This window comes from Equus caballus, chromosome 14 (genome assembly GCF_041296265.1).
Source record: "Equus caballus isolate H_3958 breed thoroughbred chromosome 14, TB-T2T, whole genome shotgun sequence".
NCBI classification, from domain to species: Eukaryota; Metazoa; Chordata; class Mammalia; order Perissodactyla; family Equidae; genus Equus; species Equus caballus.
Genome location: NC_091697.1, coordinates 45,148,888 through 45,169,322, shown reverse-complemented (window position 1 = coordinate 45,169,322; position 20,435 = coordinate 45,148,888). Strand labels below are relative to the sequence as shown.

Sequence of the window (20,435 nt, the reverse complement as noted above, 5' to 3'; positions counted from 1 at the left end):
AGGGAGCCTGGCTGCATTTAAGGAAACATGCACTTGGGAATCTCAGTTTTTCCCCAGAAAACACAAACAGTTCTTTCAGGAAGGACTCAGTTGCAGCTGTCCTCACAGCAATGCTCTTCACCAGGGCTCCCTCCATAGGGTCCCCGCCGGACCTACCTGAAACAGAGAAGGCCGTGGGGAGCGAGGCCGACACCTCCACAGACCGTGCCGAGCTTGTTCACCTCTTCTTCCCAACCACGGCCACCCAGCTGACGCGCTTCCTTTATTGACCTGTTGGTGAAGACCTCTCTGGGGGTGAGACAGATGGCTCCCGGCAGATAAGACGCTGAGGTATTCTGTGTTCTTCCTGGAGGCTGTAAAGGAACTCGTGAGAGAGGCCTCATGAGGATTTCTCAGTAGATATTCCCTCTGGAGGAGATTTGGGACAGTTTGATCTGATGTACCCAGAAGTATGGGGAAGAGAGGAGGGAAGATCAGTGTTCTGAAACCCTTAGAGATGAGATATGAAATCTTCCTAAGCTACCGAATAGGGAGGAAAGGAGAATCAAAACAGGAAAGAAGAGAATGAGTTTTGGGAACAGTGATTAGACACGTACTAGACCCTTAGCAGCTGGCAACCCTGGAAGCCCATTAGGCTCAATTGGAGATTTGATTTTGATTAACTTTTCATTTTGAGATAACTGGTGTGTGGGGGCATTAGCCAACATGTCCCTTTAACGGCCATGTGTCCTTGAGGCTTCTTATCTGGGCTACATGCCAAGACTGACAATGATAGCAGTCCTGGGCTTGGCTGACCCAGCTGCTTTCTCCTGGGATAATAGGCACACACACCCTCAAGGTCTCCAGGAGGGGTGGAGGGGAGCTCTGGTCCTTGGAGTGCAGGTCATACAGGGATGACCCCCTCGGCAAGCTTGCAGCCTTTATTCCTCTGCCTACTTGAGCAAACTTCTCTCAGGGGACAGTAGTGGGTACACATTGCTATCCGGCTGGCCACCACTGGACCTTCCCTGTAAGTAACTCCCAATAAACCCATACGTCTTGTTCACTGACTCTGGGTCTTTCTTTTGGTCTCTCAGCAACCTATCCTACACTGCTCACCCAGCTGGGCATGTGGCGGGACACTGGAGACTCTCATCAATCTGTAAGTACTAATGCACAGAGTTCTCACGTCCCTTTCACCAGTTTCCCCCGATGAGAACACCTTGTAAAACAATGGCACAATTTCACAACCAGGAATGTTCAAAAAGCTCCCAGATGAGTGTTGGGGCCGCTGGCTTTGGGAAACTGGGCTAGAGGACAGCTTGTGAATACTAAGAAGAGGAGAGAAAGAAGGCTCAGGTGTGAAATTGAGACCAGAAGGGACATGGCCCTAAATTGTTGGTTGAATAATTGGACCTTTACCTCAAAGTAAAGCGGGAGACCCTGTAGGGTTTGAGTGAGAGGAGATTTCATCAGAGCTGTTTAGCTGATCTGCTCCATAGCCTGACTCAGCGCAAAGAGCATTGGCAGACGAAAGTCCGGAATTCAAATCCCATCCACCACCAGGCAGCCTGGACTCCAGATTCAGACTTTGGAATACTCAAGTAACTATGTTTAACCATGACAATAACAACTTCTGTCGCCTAGATTTCTCATAAATATTAGGGATAAAATATTAAAACACTCTGCACCTAAGTTGTCTGTTAGACACATATTTGTCTCCGTAATCTAACTTGCCTTCTTTATCAGTGAAGAAAGCCAAGATTTAGACAAGAACCTTTGAGTCTAGCACTGTTTCATGACAATTTACTGGAAGGATACCAATTGTGAGAAGTGCAAAAAATTTTCCTTTATTATGCTAAAGTGACTGGTGTACTTCCGCTGGCTCCTTGACATATTTATGTAGACACGGTCCGAGACAGTTGTGCAGGCCAATCCTTCTGCCACATGTCATTGGAGGGACAATTCAACTGAAGCTTAGAGTTGAAGTTATTGTGACGTCCTTATGTCCCACGCCCTGGACTTTTTCTCTTGTCTGTGTTCATCGGCAGAGATTAAGAGCAGAAGACACTGCCTGTGATGAACAACAGGCCACAAGATTTTAAAATGAACCACTAAAGGGAATGTTAGACGTATGCATTATTTGATGCACATCTATCTTTCCTGAAGATGTTTAATGGCCCAAATATTTATATATGCATAAATGTACAGATATTTATTATACATCTATACTAAAATCACACACAAATATACATATGTATATATATAGATATATGCAGGTATGTATATATACGTGTGCCTACCTGTGTGTGTATAGATGTATGCATCTATATCTCTATACATGTTTCTATAGATGCATATATGTATTCACAAAAATACGTAATAACAAATATTTTATATGCATTTAAATATTAACATTATATATACACATATATACATAGTACATAGATATATATAGATATACACGTATATCTATGTATATCTCTCTATAAATTGTCTATGTGAGCTCCATTTGTCAAAACAAGAGTCCTTATAAAAGAGAGACAGTAGGAGATTTGATACAGACACAGACAGAAGATGGGATGGAGAGAGATTTGAGGATGCTGGCCTTAAAGGTGATAGAAGATAGATGATAGATAGACAGATAGATACATAGATAGATAGAAAGAGAGATAGAAGAATAAAATCAAAATATTTCCGATGACTAGCTTGTTTCATTTAACAATCAATGAAATATCTTCATAGAAGTATATACAAAGACATAATTCCTTTTAAAGGAATACAAGGTCGATTATAAGATGTTCCAAATTCTTTCCAATCTTAAGCTCCCTTGATTTCAGTTTTTTGGTTTTTTTGTGAGGAAGGTTAGCCCTGAGCTAACATCCGTGCCCATCTTCCTCTATTCTTTGTGTGGGACACGGGCCACAGCATGGCTTGATAAGCGGTGTATAGGTCTGTGACCAGGATCCGAACCAGCAAACCCCGGGCCGCCAAAGCAGAGAGTGTGAACTGAACTGCTACACCACGGGGCCAGCCCCTTGATTTTAGTATTTTTATTCTTTATGTTTGTAAGATTATCTAAGAACTCTAAGTCACAATGAATTTCTTCTGTGTTCTCTTCTAAAAATTTTATGGATTTACTTTTTACATTTAAATCTATGCTTCATTTTATTTTAATCTTCTAATAAGTGGTGAATTTTAGTTCAGTGTTCACTATTTGACTATTCTTGCTCAAGTGTTCTGGCACCATTTGTTGAAAAGACTATAAATCCTGCTTAAATTGTTTTGCACCAATATTTCTGGGCTCTCTATTCTGTACCACTGATCTATATATCTAACTCTCTGCTAATCGCACACAGTCTTCGTTATTGTAGCTACACAGTAAGACTTAAAATTGGGTATTGTGGTCCAGTTCTATCCCTTTGCGTGTAGACATCCAGTTTTATCAACACTATTTGCTGAAGAGGTTCTCCTTTACCATAGTGTATTTTTACACTTTTAAAAATAATACAGCCATGGACTAGAGTGACTATTAAAAAGGTAAATAATAACAATTGTCAGTGAGGATGTAGAGGAAACGGAATCCTCATGCATTACTGGTGGAATGTGAGAAGGTACAGCCGCTTTGCAAAATGGATTGATAGGTTCTCAGTCAATTCAGCATAAACCTACAGTTGAGCCATCCATTCTACTTCTACATGATTTCCCAAGAAAAATGAAAAAGCAGGTCCATAAAAATCCTGTACTACAATGTTCAGAACATCATGTTTCTTAATCGCCAAAAAGTGGTAACAATCCCAAACTATGTAAACTAGTGAATAAATAAACAAAATGTGGCCATTCAATACAACGCGGAATACTATTAAACATTAACAAGCAATGAACTACTACTGATATATGCTCCAGTGTGAATCAACCAAAAGAATATAAGTGAAAGAAGCAGATCGAAAAAAACATATTGCTTCATTCTCCTTATATAAAAGGTCCAGAGAAGGCAAGACAAGAGGAATGGAATATACATGAGTGGTTGCCTGGGGTTGGAAGTGGGAAGAGGGCATGAGCTCCAAGGGCAAGAAGGACATTTTCTGGGTAATGTAAACAGTCTACATTTGAATTGTGGTGGGGGTTGTTGTTGTCTCTATATGTGAGTGTGTGTATGTGTGTTTGTGTATGTATATATTAATTACCGTGTTATACCTAAAACTGATTAATTTTTGGTACATAAATATCCCAACAAAGTGGTTTTTCAAAAGGACAAAATATCACATTTTCTGTCCAAACTCCCTTTCATTACCAAAATGTCAGGTTCAAAATATTGTTGAGTTTCCTGTGTCTCATTTTCACTTGCTCTAAAATGTAGAGCCGCTGTCTACCTAACAAGAAGCTCAGGAGAGCAAAGTCAGATAACATGTGGGAAGCTGTTTCAGAGCTTTTGTGCAGAACACTCATGCAGTGAAGGAGCATTTCCATTCGTTGGTGCATAACAACTTTAATCAGTACATTTCAATTCCTAGGGAAGAGTGACTCTCTCTGCTTTTGCTCACCATCTTGCTTCTAGCATTGGACATAGGGCATGACACAGAGTAGGCCTTTAATTAAGTGGAAAAAAGAAAAAAGAATACACAAATGAGTATATCAGCGTTTATTCTAGAGTTTTTTTGAAGCCATTTACAAAAAGAAAAGGCGATGCAATTGACTAAAAGTCTGTTTATAATGTTCTGCAAATTAAGGTTCTACTGGATACTTGCCTTCAGAGGCATATTAGAGATGCAACACGATTTAATAGTCACCCCCCTGTGATTGCTTTTTAGATATAAAAGCATTCATTGAAAAGAACAGTATGCCTGGCATAGTATACGTCATAGATTTCTAGTTGTCATCCAAGAGTCAATCCACATTTCTGCCATTACATTCAAAGTTTGAATGAGCCTTGGGACACACAGCTAAAGCCCTCTTCTGGTGGCTGGCAGGTGGTGACTAATGGAGAGACATCTCACTTGGACATAATAAAAGAAGTCCTAAGTCAATGAAGGCACTGTTGCCTGCCATCCCAGGACCACCCATCTACCTCTCAACTGATTTACGACCAAGAATGAAAAGCATATAAGTTTTTTCCAAATCTCATAAATCTTAGCTTATCTTTCTATAGATTCACATTCATTCAAGTATAGACGGATCCTAGGTCTTAGAGGCGAAGCCAGTGTTCCCTAAGATCCATGATCATAATATAACCTGCGGTGCTTGTTGGATTTTCAGTTTCTGCAAAACCTCTCCTGCAGGTTCTGAACCTTTAGAACACAGAGAATCCAAGTCATCAGCCCTTTTTGAACACCTATGTAATGAACTATTGGGTCACTTTAGGAAAATCTCTCTTTGGTTATACGTATCAAAAATGTGTGTATGTCTTAACTCATTACCCAACCTAATAAACAAGGGCATTGTGATAAATATAAGGACATGTAACATTTTATCAAGAAAAATATTTAGGATTTCAAATTGTATTAGGTTTACATTATTAAACATGCAATTAAGATACTAGTTTTTCAAACTGTCATGGAAAAATTGAACATAGAGAATAGAAATCCTGAAATCAGGAAATGTCAAAGTTGGAAAGAACTTGGATTATTCTCTATTTCACCTTGTATTCTTTAGAATTCTCCTGGTCCTTTAAGAAAGGAAGACACTGTTTGTGAAGCTCTAATTGTCTGTAGAAGCCACTGCAAGATGGCATCACACTAAAAGCCATAGGAAGGTACAGCTTCAGCAAAAAGTCAGCAGTTACCATAATGAGCACAAGGCACTCTGGAAAGAGTGAGAGAGAAAGAAAAACACAATTATTTGAAAAACACATTACACTCTCAGAGCCGTGCACAAAAGGCCTTTAAATGAGAAAGGTTTGAACTTGGGACATGACAGTGAAGCTGTGCTCCACTTCCCCAAGAGGCTGGACCCCACCCGCTCCCCGCCCTGCACATGTCCTCTCCCTACTGTGGGGCTGCTTGATCCTTCCTACTTGCTAAAGTCCTGACTCAGCCTTCAGACGAGGCCAAGAAGGGAGGGTGTTAGGGCTCGTGTTAGTCCAGATCTTCCAAGAGGCAGATACACTTTTGAGAGTAAATGGGCAAAGAGTTTATGAGAGGGCACGCATGTGAAAGAAAATAGGAACTTATGCAGAAAAGACTGGCAGAGGCCGGCCCCATGGTGAAGTTCTCACCCTCTGATTTGGAAGCCCAGGGCCTCGCCGGTTCGCATCCTGGGCACAGACATGGCAACGCTGATCAGGCCTTTCTGAGGCGGAGTCCCACATAGCACAACCAGAGGACCGACAGCTAGAATATACAACTACGTACTGGGGGACTTTGGTGAGAAGAAGGAGAAGAAGCAGCAGCAGCAGCAGGGGAAGAAGAAGAAAACAGAAGATTGGCAAGATGGAAGCTCATGTGGCAATCTTTCATTACAAAAAAAAAAAAGAGTAGTCATCCTTCCCTATTGTGGAAAAAAGAGAAAAGAAAAGGCTGGAGAAGGCTGGGACCACAAACTGCTTAAGAATGGAGAAAGGGAAGGGAATTGGTGGAGGTTTCCTAGACTGCTCTGCACTCTAAGGAAGGTTTCAAAGGCCATCCTGATTTCAGGAGACAAAGCTGACAATCACATGAGGCCCTTTCTGCCATTAATGGGCCCATCGTGATGGATTTCAGAGTGTAGATGTCAGTCTGCTCCTTGCTCAGTTGTGTCCCTGTGGCTGGAAGTCTGCAAGGCTGATTGTCAGGGCATCACCAAGGTCTACCGTGGAGCATTAGCGCTTCGGAACAACATCATACTGGCCACTAGTATGCCATTAGTTATTCGTAATGAATTGAATTAAGCTAAATTCGTTGGTTGTGCATTTGCAGGACATCCAGGATGATTAAGTTGATAGTTTAAGTACTACTTTCATAAGTAAGAATTTTAAGACTGTTAGAAGGGTGTTTCCTTGGCTTTCAGAGAAATGTTACAGTTATTTTCTGTGTCTGTCATGCCTAGATTATCAGCCAATGGATTTTCTTCTCATTTTGTGATGATTTCTTCACTACTTTGAAAGACTAAATATTTACCATTGTGTTCTTACTTGAATAAGATGCAAAAAATACATTTACTGCAATCAGTGCAGCCATTGGTTGCACAGACTCGAAAATGTTCATTTTTGCAAATTTTTCGGTGACTGTAAACACTACAGTATGGCTGTAAAACAGAGGCTATATTCACTTATTAGACAATGAATATTTGAATACAGTCTTCTCAAATCTTAATATGAAATGCCATACATCCAAACAGGATAAGTATAATCTATATTTAGGTTTGAAGAAAAACACTTACGTAGTCACACCCCAGTAAACAATAACACATTATCAATATTTTCATAAAAGTCTTCTATTAAGCAAAAGGCCACAAAAACATGCAACTAGCTGACTGCATTTTTAGAATGTAACCAACTCCCCACCCCCACCCATAATCTTCCCCTCCCAGGTTCCATCTTTCTCATTCCTTCTCCACACAGACAACACAGGAAGTCACCAAACTAAACTTTCTGTTTCTCGCTCCCTACTTCCATCTAGAATTTCACTACACAGCAATACAAACATTCACTAGATTTATACATTTGGTATAGTTTTGGATTTCTTGGTAATTTTCCCAAAGAAATCAATACAATATGTATTCTTATCTGCCTTTCTTTTATAGTCTCTGTAACCTTTAGATATACTGATTTGAGAGCTGTAGTGTATTCATTTTCATCCCGATGTAAAAGTCCACTATGTAGACATATAGAAATAATTCCTATTTACCTTCCTACAAATTCATAATTAGGGTGCTCCTTTTTTCCTTTTTGTTTAGTCTGGATGAATAATTCGACTCTACATACACTTTTATATCTCTCAGTTTTGTGATCAACAAAGGACCATCCAACAAAATATCCAAGAGCGGCAGTGTGGGGTAATAGGCTAAGTACACTATCACCTGTACAGATATCGCTAAATGGTTCTGTATTGCTTGCTAGATTCTACATCTGGACCTTGGTATAATAATAATACATTCCCACTGTCACTTTTTGAAGAATGAGTCTTTTCTACATTTTCTTTGGTCAATTTTGCTGTGGTTTTAAAAGCTAAAAATAATTAAAGATGTACATGAACCATAGCAACTTACCAAATTGCTGTCATTTGGTGACTTTACAGAAGCAGTTTCTGTAACCAAAAACAGTTTGAAAAGATAAGAAATCAACACATATATGGTAGCAGACATTTATTCTAATAACCTGCTAAAGAAACCATAACTAATGAGGTAACAATTCTGCAACAGTAACAGAAGTATAAATTCTCAAATATATCTAAATCTTAGGGAAAAAAATGCCCAAATTACTCTAACACTCTGAAAAATTGTCAAATATTATTTTTTAGTGACTCCTGATACCCTGCTTGAAGATACCCATTTTGTAAAGCTTTCTAGAAGAGGCATTTCACTGTGATGGAAGACGATGTCCTGTGTAAAGTAACTTAACTGTGAAGAAATTCTGCTCTAATATCAGAGTTCTAGTCCATACATAACAGCTACTTGTTCCATAACTTTATGGGCTACTCCGAGCGTTAAGGAAGACAACTGGTCACCTGATATGTGGATGAGCTCTTTCCTTACACAAAGCCTTGATTTCAGGGACTCAGAGATGATAATCCGATTTTCAGAGAATACGAGATCTCTGGAGATCATTCCTTCCCCGCACTTTGCATTTAACAACCACGGAATTGGGGCCTCAGTAGGAAAAAGAACTTAGTTAAAGTTCCTCAATCACTGATGAACGAAGAGCTAAAGTGTACTGCCCATCCTACCTCACCACACTGTTTCAACCTCTCTCTGTGAGAAATAAGAAAAAACAATTCAATGGTGAAATGTTTAAAAGGAATTTCTAAGACGCTCTGTGTCATTTTAACAATAGAAGAATTACAAACCCAGTAAAAACACCGCTGTATTCTTAAGTCACAGCAGAAAGCTTTCTGTATTTTTAGGATAAGTGAAGTGTATTGCCCAGGACTGAAAAATTTACTCACCAGAATAAAGAGTAAAGGCCAAGATGACAAAAAGAGTTTTGATCCATGGTGAGAAGAGAGACATTTGAGCGAGTCTGAGGAAGAAACCCTTCAAGATGTTTGCTACAATGGCACAGGGGGCATTGCTCATTTCAACGGTCAGGCAAACAGAATCCAGGGCCAATTTAGAAAGTGTCTTCCTTATGAAGGAACTACTCCAAGCCCCTGTATTCTTATTTAGGGTGGACTGTTCCCTCTGTTCTTCCCTTCCACCCTATCATTCAAAAAGAAATATCATGTCAACAGGAGGCTGGAATCGAGACGTGACAGAAAGTTCATGAAAAGTGCTCGGTGAAGACAGGAGAAGGAATTTTAATTAACCCACAAGTGGCTGGGCCACATTTAGAGTAAAGATGCACATTTGAATTTCACTGTTTTCTTCAGAAAAATAGGAATAGTGACATCTAGAAGGATCAATCTGGAGCAATACTCCCAGCAATGCTTTACACCAGGACTTCCTGGCTAGGTTCCCCACTTGACCCACCTTACATGAAGAGACAACAGAGAGTGAAGGAACAGTGGCTATCTTGTTCATCTTTCCTTCTCAACCTTCTATCTGCAACCAATGAAGTCACTTTTACTGATATTTGATTGAGGAGCTTGAGGAGCTCTTATCATGGCAGATAAGAGACAGAAGTATTCTGTGTCCTCTCTGGGCCTTAAAAATAGGTCATGACAGATGCCACACAAGTATTGATCAGTAGATCTACCCTCAGCAGGAGGCTTAGGACAATCTGGTCTGATGAACACAGGAGTACAAGGAGGAAAGAAGGAAATACATGCACGTATAGATTTTAAGACAGAGAAAATAGGTGAAATCTTTTCAAGTAGGTGAGTTGGAAAGGGACAAGAGAATCAAGCAGGAGAAAGAAGAAAGAGTTTGGACATGTTAATACACAAGGGTCTAAACCCTGAAACTTTAAAAGAAACTAGGCCAATATTAGAATCACCTGGAGAAATTTTAAAGCTGATGGATTCACCATCCCATCTTCAAGATTGTGAATCAATTGTATACATGAGTCCTGAGCATGGTATGTTTTAAAAGCTCCTAGATGTGACTCAGGCACATCCAGCTGTGGGAAACCCTGGGATAGAGCAAAGGATATGAATGCCTGGAATGAGAGAGAAAGAAATGTGTAGACTGAAGTTGAAAGCAGATGGGACATTGCCCTATATTCTATGTTAAATAATTTGATCTTTACCTCAGAGGTAAGTGGGAGACCCGAAAGACCTTTGAAGCATGGTAGAGATTGGGTCAGTTATTTTCTTCCTAACTGGCCAATCAGCTTTATAGAGTGATTCAACGTAAAGAGGTTTGGGAGTTCAGGTCAAATACCATCTACCAATGAATAACCTAGACTCAGTGTCTAGACTTTCTAGTGCACATGTTGCTTATTTTATTTATTTTTATGAGGAAGGTTCGCCTGAGCTGACATCCATTGCCAATCCCCCTGGGTTTCTTTGCTTGATTAATATTAGCCCTGAGCTAACATCTGCACCAATCTTCCTCTACTTTGTAGGTGGGATGTCTCCACAGCGTGGCTGGTGAGTGGAATAGGTCTGCACCTGGAGTCTGAACCTGCGAACCCAGGTCGCTGAAGTGGAAACTAAGGAACTTTAACCACTTGGCCATGGGGCTCGCCCTCATGTTGCTTATTTTTAATATGAGAATAATAATTCTTGTGTCACAGGTTTATCCTAGGTATGAAAGATAAAATAATAGAACTGTCTATTGTGTGTGAGGACTGCATCTGTCACTCTAAACCTACAAGTGACTTTTAGCACTGAAGAAATCAAGCATGTACAATCATCAGAGACTCCACACTTCAGGAGAAATAGACTTTACTAACACATAAGAAGGTTAAACTCCAAAACAACAGCGCAAAGTCCCAGGAGTTGGGTAGGGGAAATCTGTATATAGAGAGTTGCTATAAATTACTGTTAAAATGCCCATTATTCAAGAAAAAATTTGAGAAATTCAAGACACGGGAAAGTGCGCCCCATACACAGAGTCAAAAAAAAGTGCAAGCAATAGAAATTCCCTTTGAGGGCCTCAATGTTGGACCTAACAAAGAATTCAAAGCAGCTTTTAGAATATAATTAAAGATCTAGAGAAAACCGTGTTTAAAGAATCAAAAGTTAGATGCTGACAATGTTTCAATAATTAGGGAGTATCACTAAAGATACAAACTGATTTTAAATAAATAAATGAAATTTCTGTAATTGTAAACAACAATAACCAAAATTTAAAAATGCCCTAGAAGAACTCAACAGTAGACTTGAGCTGGCAGAAGAAAGTATCAATAAACTGAGCTTAGATCAATAGACAGTAAGAAATCTGAGGAACAGAGATTAAAATAATGAGATAAATTAAACAATCTCAAAGAAATGTTAAAGAACATTAAATGCGCCAACATATGTGAAACAGAATAGCAGAATACTGAGAGAGAGGAGCGGAAAAATATTTTCAAAGAAATAAAAGCTGAAAAATTCTCATATTTGATCTTAAAAACACTATTCTACAAACCTAAGAAGGTAAACTACAACTAGATTAAAACCAAAGAATAATAATAATAATAATCCAAGTCCAGACACATCGTGGTCAAAATATTGAAAGTCAGAGATAAAGAGAGCATACTACGAGAATTTGTTGCTGGAATACTTTGGTCTTGCCTTACAAGAAACGCTAATCAGATTTGTTTTTAGATGAAAGCAGACAGGAATTTGCATCCACATGAAAAAACATAGAGTGCAGTCAACTTCTGGAATGACAGCCTGAGGAGTATGACTGACCACTCTCCAGTGGAACTGGTGTAAATTATTTTTTTAAAATAAGGAAAGTCTCGAGCAGCGATCTTAAGAGCAAACAGCAAATGAAGAAACAGCTATTCAATACATCCATGAAAATTCATAAGAAATGCAAGAGTTTGCAGAATTTGAACCAAGATGCTCCTCCCAGGTCAACAAGGTGGAGCCTCCACACCAGACTTCGTTAACCAGCAACACAGGTCTCCTCTTCACCCACCTCCCAGCTCGAGGGGTTTCTTTCAAGGAAGAGCAGGATGTCAGCATTTCTCTTTTCACCCCTGTCTGCCTGCTGCTGGCTAACTCCTGAGTGAGGGCATTCTGGAAGTGGGACTTCCTTCTTCTATCCAACTCCGGGTTGTGGAATGGAAGCTCCCCATTGGGAGTGGCATACTGTGAATACTGCATGCCTTCAGCCCTTCCCCAGAACATGAGGCCACGATTCCACACCAGCGGAGGCAAGTCAAGTGAACTGGAGGCCACTGGTGCAGCTCCACTGAGTGCTTAGATCCCACAGTGTGGGTGGCATGCAGGGAGAAGCTTGCCATTGTCCCCACCTCGGGCTCCAGAGTACTTGGTAAGAGATTTTGCCTTGGAAGAGAAGCAGGCCAGAAAACACAGAGCTCCTGATGTCTTGCCAAAGGAAGTGACTTCATTTACAAGAGCCTGTGAAGAAGTTTAGATCTAAGAGCCCTTTCAAAAACAGTGGAGATTTTCGTGAGGGGAATTAGGAAGAGATTGATGGGTCTAATGAAGATCCAGCCTGAACTGCAGGTCACCTATTTGCAGGAGACTAATCTGGAATAAGGCAGCTGCAAGGAGCCCTCCGAGGGTTAGAACAAATATAAAGCACTGACCTCAGAAACTATTCCACCCAGGAGACACAATTCAAATAGACTACTTTGTAGAGGGATTTATGTCCCAAGACATAGTTGTAAACCACAGAACAATCTACTGGCAATTAGCAGAGCTTCACAGATGGGCCTATTCAGGAAAAGAGTGGAAGAGAACACAGTCTGCATCCCTGTCACTCAAGATGACTGTAGGCATACCCAAAGCTGTGCCTCCTTCAAAAGCAGCTCAAAAGACTTCACATTGTAGGGGATAAAGGCCAGTAAATGGCACTACCACTATCCAACCCATCACTAAACAAATAAACAATAGCAAATCCCCCTGGCGGTAGGGTAGTTCCAAGATGTGCTATAGAGTTGTTATAATACATTACCTAACATGTGCAATTTCTAAAAAAAAATTAGGCGACACGCAAAGTAATGGGAAAGTATGACCCATACATCAGGAAAAAAGCAGGTGACAGGAACTGCCTGTGAGAGCGGTCAGATGCTAGAATCAACCAGAAAATATTTTAAAGTAATCATTATTAATATGTTTCAGAAGTAAAGGAAGGTTTGTATGTTGATTTTATACCCCACAACTTTGCTGTAGTTGTTGATTGTTTCTAATAGTTTTTCTATGGATGCTTTGGGGTTTTCTATATATAAGATCATGTCGTCTGCAAACAGCGCGAGCTTTACTTCTTCGTTGCCTATTTGGATTCCTTTTATTTCTTTTTCCTGCTGAATAGCTCTGGCCAAAACCTCCAGTACTATGTTGAATAAGAGTGGTGAAAGTGGCCACCCTTGTCTTGTTCCTGTTGTGAGAGGGATGGGTTTCAGTTTTTGTCCATTGAGGATGATGTTGGCAGTGGGTTTGCCAACTGGCCTTTATTATGTTGAGTGTGTTTGCCAACATGGCCTTTATTATGTTGAGGTACTTTCCTTCTATACCTATTTTATTGAGGGTTTTTATCATAAATGGATGTTGGACCTTGTCGAATGCTTTCTCTGCATCTATTGAGATGATCATGTGGTTTTTGTTTCTCATTTTGTTAATGTAGTGAATCACGTTGATTGACTTGCGGATGTTGAACCATCCCTGTGTCCCTGGTATAAATCCCACTTGATCATGGTGTATAATCTTTTTGATATATTGCTGTATTCGGTTTGCCAAAATTTTGTTGAGGATTTTTGCATCTATGTTTATCAGTGATATTGGCCTGTAGTTTTCCTTCTTTGTGTTGTCCTTGTCAGGTTTGGGAATCAGGGTGATGTTGGCTTCATAGAATGTATTAGGGAGTGCTCCATCTTCCTCTATTTTCTGGAATAGTTTGAGAAGGATAGGTATTAAATCTTCTTTGAATGTTTGGTAGGATTCCCCAGAGAAGCCGTCTGGTCCTGGACTCTTATTTTTGGGGAGGTTTTTGATTACTGTTTCTATTTCTTTACTTGTGATTGGTCTATGCAGATTCTCTATTTCTTCCTGATTCAGTTTGGGTAGGTTGTATGAGTCTAGGAATTTATCCATTTCTTCTAGGTTGTTCAATTTGTTGGCATATAGTTTTTCATAGTATTCTCTTATGATCCTTTGTATTTCTTTGGTATCTGTTGTGATTTCTCCTCTTTTGTTTCTAATTTTATTTATTTGAGACTTCTCTCTTTTTTTTTAGTGAGTCTGGCTAAGGGTTTGTCGATTTTGTTAATTTTTTTGAAGAACCAACTCTTTGTTTCATTGATCCTTTCTACTGTCTTTTTTGTTTCAATATCATTTATTTCTGCTCTAATTTTTATTATTTCCCTCCTTCTACTGACTTTGGGCTTTGTTTGTTCTTCTTTTTCTAATTCACTTAGGTGTCATTTGAGGTAGTTTATGTAAGATTTTTCTTGCTTATTGAGGTGAGCCTGTATTGCAATGAATTTCCCTCTTAGGACTGCCTTTGCTGCATCCCAAATCATTTGGTATGGTGTGTTTTCATTTTCATTTGTCTCCAGATAATGTTTGATTTCTTCTTTAATTTCTTCAATAATCCATTGTTTGTTCAGTAGCATGTTGTTTAGTCTCCACATTTTTGCCCCTTTCCCAGCTTTATTCTTGTAGTTGATTTCTAGTTTCATAGCATTGTGACCAGAAAAGATGCTTGATATTATTTCAACTCTCTTGAACTTATTGATGCTTGCTTTGTTTCCCAAGATATGGTCTATCCTTGAGAATGTTCCATGCGTGCTAGAGAAGAATGTGTAACCTGCTGTTTTTGGATGAAGTGTCCTATATATATCTATTAGGTCCATCTGATCTAATTTTTCATTTAATTCTATAATTTCCTTGTTGATTTTCTGTCTGGATGATCTGTCCATTGGTGTTAATGGGGTGCTGATGTCCCCTACTATTATTGTATTGCTGTTGATGTCTCCTTTTAGTTTTGTTAATAGTTTCTTTACAAATTTTGGTGCTCCTGTGTTAGGTGTGTATATATTTATAAGTGTTATGTCATCTTGGTGGAGCGTCCCTTTTATCATTATATACTGCCCTCTTTGTCTTTCTTTATCTGTTTTGCTTTGAAGTCTACTTTGTCTGATATAAGTACGGCAACACCTGCTTTCTTTTGCTCATTATTAGCTTGGAGTATTGTCTTCCATTCCTTCACTTTGAGTCTGTGTTTGTCTTTGGGGCTGAGGTGTGTTTCTTGGAGGCAGCATATTGTTGGATCTTGTTCTTTGATCCATCCTGCCACTCTGTGCCTTTTGATTGGAGAGTTCAATCCATTCACGTTTAGAGTGATTATTGAAACGTGGGGGCCTACTGTTGCCATTTTATCACTTGTTTTCCAGTTCTTTTGCATTTTGTCCTGATGGAGAGCTGTTACTTTGTGTTATTGTCCTTCTGCTTATCTCCTTTCTTCTGGATTTTGTAACCCCTTTCCTTTTTTTGATTTTTCAGGAATGAGGTTCTTCCTGAGCATTTCTTGAAGAGGACGTTTTTTGGCAATGAACTCCCTTAACTTTTGTTTATCTGGGAAAGCTTTCATTTCTCCATCATATTTGAAGGATATTTTCGCTGGGTAGAGTATTCTTGGCTGCAGGTTTTTGTCCTTCAGAGTTTTGAATATTTCATTCCAATCTCTTCTAGCCTGTAAGGTCTCTCCTGAGAAATGTGCTGATAGCCTTATGGGGTTTCCTTTATAAGTTATTTTCTTCTGCCTGGCTGCCCTTAGTATTTTCTCTTTGTTGTTGACTTTTGCTAGTTTCACTACTATATGCCTTAGGGTTGGTCTTCTTGCATTAATAAAGTTTGGAGATCTATTGGCTTCTGTCACATGAAGTCCCATCTCTCTTCCCAAGTTTGGAAAGTTCTCAGCTGTTATTTCTTTGAACAGGCCTTCTGCCACCTTCTCCTTCTCTTCTCCCTCTGGTATACCTATAATCCTTATGTTGCATCTCCTAATTGAGTCGGATAATTCTCGGAGAGTTTCTTCATTTCTTTTTAGTCTTAGTTCTCTCTCCTCCTCTGTCTGCAGCATTTCTATATTCCTATCCTCCAAATTGCTAATTCTGTCCTCCATATTATTGACCCTACTGTTCAGAGAGTCCAGAATTTTCTTAATCTCCTCCATTGTGTTCTTCATCTCCAGTATTTCTAATTGGTTCTTCTTTATAGTGTCAAGCTCTTTTGTGACATAGCTCCTGAACTCATTGAGTTGTCTATCTGAATTCTCTTTTAACTTGTTGAGTTTTTTAATAATGGCAGTTTTGAAATCATCACCATTTAGGTTATAGATTTCATTGTCTTTGGGATTGTTTTCTGGGTGTTTATCATTTTCCTTCTGTTCTGGAGACTTAATATATTTTTTCATACTGCTTGATGGCGTGGATTTGTGCCTCTGCATAGAGATAGAGTTTAGTAGCTGCTTCCACTTGTTGCAACTGGTGGGGGGAGGGCAGCTGTTTAGACTGCACCAACCAGGAACCCTGTCAGCTGTTACTGACTGGACCTGGACCTCTCCTCGTAGTCACAGTGGTCCTGTGGGGTCCCTCATTGGTTGTGGGGTCAATCGCACAGGGGCCTCAGGCTGCTGATGCCTACTGCTGCAGCCCACTTAGACACGCTCCCTCCTTGTGGTCTGCAGTGATGTTGTGGGCTTTCCCAGCAGCCAGGAGCAAGATCACCTATAATCGCCACTTTGTCCCTAACAGAGCCCACAAGATCACACTTGTCTACTATAGGTCCCAGCAGAGCTATGAGTATCTTCTGCAGTCTGTCATTAACTCACCTAGCTGTGCTACTTTTGCCCCAGGGCCTTCCCACCTTGCGATTGCCAGTCAGGACCATTCCACTAGAGCTATGCAGAGGCTTTCGTTGAGGCTGCTGTAGGAACCTGGAGTTCCCCCCTGGGCTATGTAGCCGTTTCACCAGAGCTCCACTCTGCCTCACTCCACTCTCACGGGATCTCTGGGAGCCCCTTGCCTCTTCTGGGACACGGCCAGAGTCCGTAGGCCTGGCAGTGGCTTGTAAGCTGCTGCCTTGTGGGGAATTCTGCTCTAGGGAGCTTCCTGGCGTTCCGAATGCTGGGCGGGGCCTCCCTGCCAATGGTGAGCAGAGGCCCTCCCTGCTGGGGGGGGTGCGGGACCCTGGAGCCTCCCCCCAGACCACAGAGCCAGGTGTTGGAGCTCCACCCAGTGCCAAAGCACATCCACGGGAAGTCCGGGCACCCCCTGTACCGACCCATGCCCCGGAGACCATGGGCCCAGCAGCAGCTTGTGGTCTGGTGCCGTGCCAGGGAATCAGTCTGCCGGGAGCTTCCCTTTGTTCTGGATTCTGGGCAGCGCCTCCCAGCTAATGGCGAGCAGAGGCTTTCCCTGCCGGGGGGGGGGAGTGCAGGACCCCACAGCCTCCCCCGGAGCCACAGAGCCAGGAGCTGGAGCTCCAACCCTGTCCCCAAGCACTTCCATGGGAAGTCCGGGTGCCCCCTGCACCTACCCGTGCGCCGGAGACCATGGGCCCAGCAGCAGCTTGCGGTCTGGTGCCGTGCCAGGGAATCCGCCCGCTGGGAGCTTCCATTTGTTCTGGATTCTGGGAAGGGCCTCCCTGCTAATGATGAGTGGAGACCTTCCCTGCCGGTGGGTGCGGGACCCTGGGGATTCCCCCTGGGCTTAGGTGTAATCGCGGGGAGCTTGAGTAGGGCTGTTGTCACCTGTTCCCACCATCGCCCCGCTGGTGACACACTCCCGCCCTTGGTGTGTGGCAATGCTATGGGGGAGTCCGCTGGAAGAGAGCCTCCTGCAGGAACTAGGCTGTCCGGGAGTCAGGGGTCAGAGAGTCCACCTATTTCCACCTCCTCCTGGGGGGAAGTTCATCCTCCTTCCGATGTATAGTAGTACGAGACTCTTAGGCGTCTTGAGATGCTATCTGGATATCCTTTGTTAATCAGTGAATGTCCAATTAGTTGTAGATTTGATGGGAGAGAGACAAAGAAGACCACTCACTCTGCCATCGTGGTCCCGCCTATTAGCACACTCTTATTGCAATTGTCCTCTTAATTGGGTTGGTACCCAGTGTAGCTGGTTGCTAGGCTCAGGGGCGTACAGTTGTGATAGGCCTGAGGCCAACAAGGCTGATGTCAGTTCTCTTAGGAGTGCAGCTGAGTAGGGCTAGCCCTTGGCATGGAGGCACTCAGTTGTTTCAGGCTTTGGAAGGTGGGGCTGATCCTTTTTATGGCTATTTGTGAAACACAAGTCTTCTGCCACTGATAAGCCTCACACCCTCTGGACCACATACACTGTCAGCACAGTCCTGGTCCCTGCACACTTCTCAACCCCCTGAAGCGTACCCCACTGCCACACTGCAGAGGACCCCACCTCTGCCCCAATGCCCCCCACAGTTCACCAGGTCCTCACACAAGCCCTGCCCCATAGAGGCAGACACCTTTGCCTGCCTGTAGAGGATCAAGGCACTCAGTCAATGCAGGCTGAAAAGTAGCCTGAGGGCTTGCTGTTAGGTGGGGCCAGTCCCTAGGGCGGGTTGCCTGCCCTGGCTGAACTGGATTAAATCTGTGCTCTAGTGGGTGTGGCAGACCCCTGGGCTAACAGCCCAAGGGACGCACCTCAATGGCCCCCACCTGTGTCCCTATCAGCATGCTTGGACCAGCTCAGAACAACAGCCCCCACCAATGTCTCAGTCTCCGGAGAGGATCCTCCTCTCACCAAGATGCCCCCAGAGCCCACCAGGTGAGTCTCGTTTCACCAAATGACAGTCAGCCTTCTCTCTGGTGATTTTAGGTTGCTGCAATGAGTGAGTTTGTGTGTGGGTCCTTTAAGACCCGGATCTTTTCAGCTTTCAGCCAATAGCTTTTCTGGGGTGTCCGCACTGCAGTTAATAGCCAGCAAAGCCAGACAGTAAGACCCCCCTCTCAGTTGGGCTGAGTCCGAAGGATGGTTATAGCAGTATTGCCCCTGCTCCAGACCTCACTCCTCACAACCTAAGGGCTGTGTACCTTAGGTTGGCTCCTGCCTGGCCAGCTGAGAAGCTCTGCTGCTCCCAAAGGTGGCTTTTTTCCTCTCTGGCCGGAGTTACTGCCTCTTCTGCTTTCGACAGGACTGTCCATTGTTGTGGGAGTTCTTTTTATCCAGTTTTCAGTTTTCAATCCAGGGTGATTCTTCCTAAAATTGTTGTAACCTGGTTGTGTCTGTGGGAGGAGGCGAGTTCAACGTCTGCACACAGCGCCATCTTGACAAGAACCTAGGAAGGTTTGATTAAAGAAATAATGGAAGTTATGATAACAACGCTACCTCAAACAGAGACTATCAATAAAGAGGGCTTTTTTTTAAGAGGCAAATGGAAATTTTGTGGTTAAAATGCACAACACTTGAAATAAAAAATTCACTGGAAGGGCACAACCATAGATTGGAACTGGCAGAAGAAACGATTAGTGAACAAAGAACAGAGGAAAAGAATGAAGAAAAAGGAACAGAGTCTCAGAGAAATGTGGGACACCACATAGCACAGTCACAATCATATAATGGCCGTACCAGGGGTTCGGGGGGAGACAAAAACTCTTTGAAAACATAGTGTCTGAAAACTTCCCAAGTTTGTTGAAAAGCAATAACCTACACATCTAGGAAGCTCAGCAAATTTCAAGTAGAATCAAGTACAAAAGGACCACAAACATACACATCACAGTAAAAATGCTGAAAGTCAAAGACAAGGAGAAAATCTTGAAGTGGCAAAAGAAAAATAACAATTTGCTTGCAAGCAAAGCCCAACAGCATTAGCAGTCAGTGTCTCAGCAGAAACGATGGGGCCAGAAGGCAGTGAGATAACACATGCAAAGTGCTCACGGAAAAAGCTCCAAGAATCAAGAATCCCATAACCAGTAAAGCTATCTTTCAAAAATGAAGCAAAAAAAAGACTTTTCCAGAAAAACAAAACCTAAGGAAATTATTGCTGGCGGACCCACATTACAACAAATACTAAAGGATCTTCTTCAGGCTGAAATCAAATTACCCCAGGTGGTAATTTTAATCCACATGAACAGAAAGAGAACACCAGTAAAGGTAATTATTAATTATAATGCACACTATTAACGTGTATTGTTGTTCTCTTAACTTATTTAATAAGCAATGGTACAACATAACATGCATATAGATGTAGATCATATATTGGGGGGCATAGAACACATAGAAATATAACGTATGTGTAATATAT

At 41.7% G+C, this 20,435-nt stretch overlaps 1 protein-coding gene across 16 annotated transcripts in view; it reads right to left on the bottom strand.

Moving 5' to 3' along the window:
* LOC106781590 (sperm-associated acrosin inhibitor) overlaps positions 1-20,435 on the bottom strand; it is a 55,937-nt gene that overhangs the window by 4,251 nt on the left and 31,251 nt on the right. For 9 of the 16 annotated variants that reach the window (XM_070233060.1, XM_070233061.1, XM_070233056.1 and 6 more), the window contains 2 exons: positions 8,164-8,201; positions 157-353 (listed from right to left, as the gene is read on the bottom strand). In XM_070233060.1, the coding sequence (XP_070089161.1) occupies positions 157-353; positions 8,164-8,201 (235 nt within the window). Of the gene's footprint in view, positions 1-156; positions 5,782-8,163; positions 8,202-19,224; positions 19,470-20,435 lie in introns of all 16 variants that reach the window. The other 7 variants (XM_070233062.1, XM_070233067.1, XM_070233069.1 and 4 more) reach the window with 4 other exon arrangements.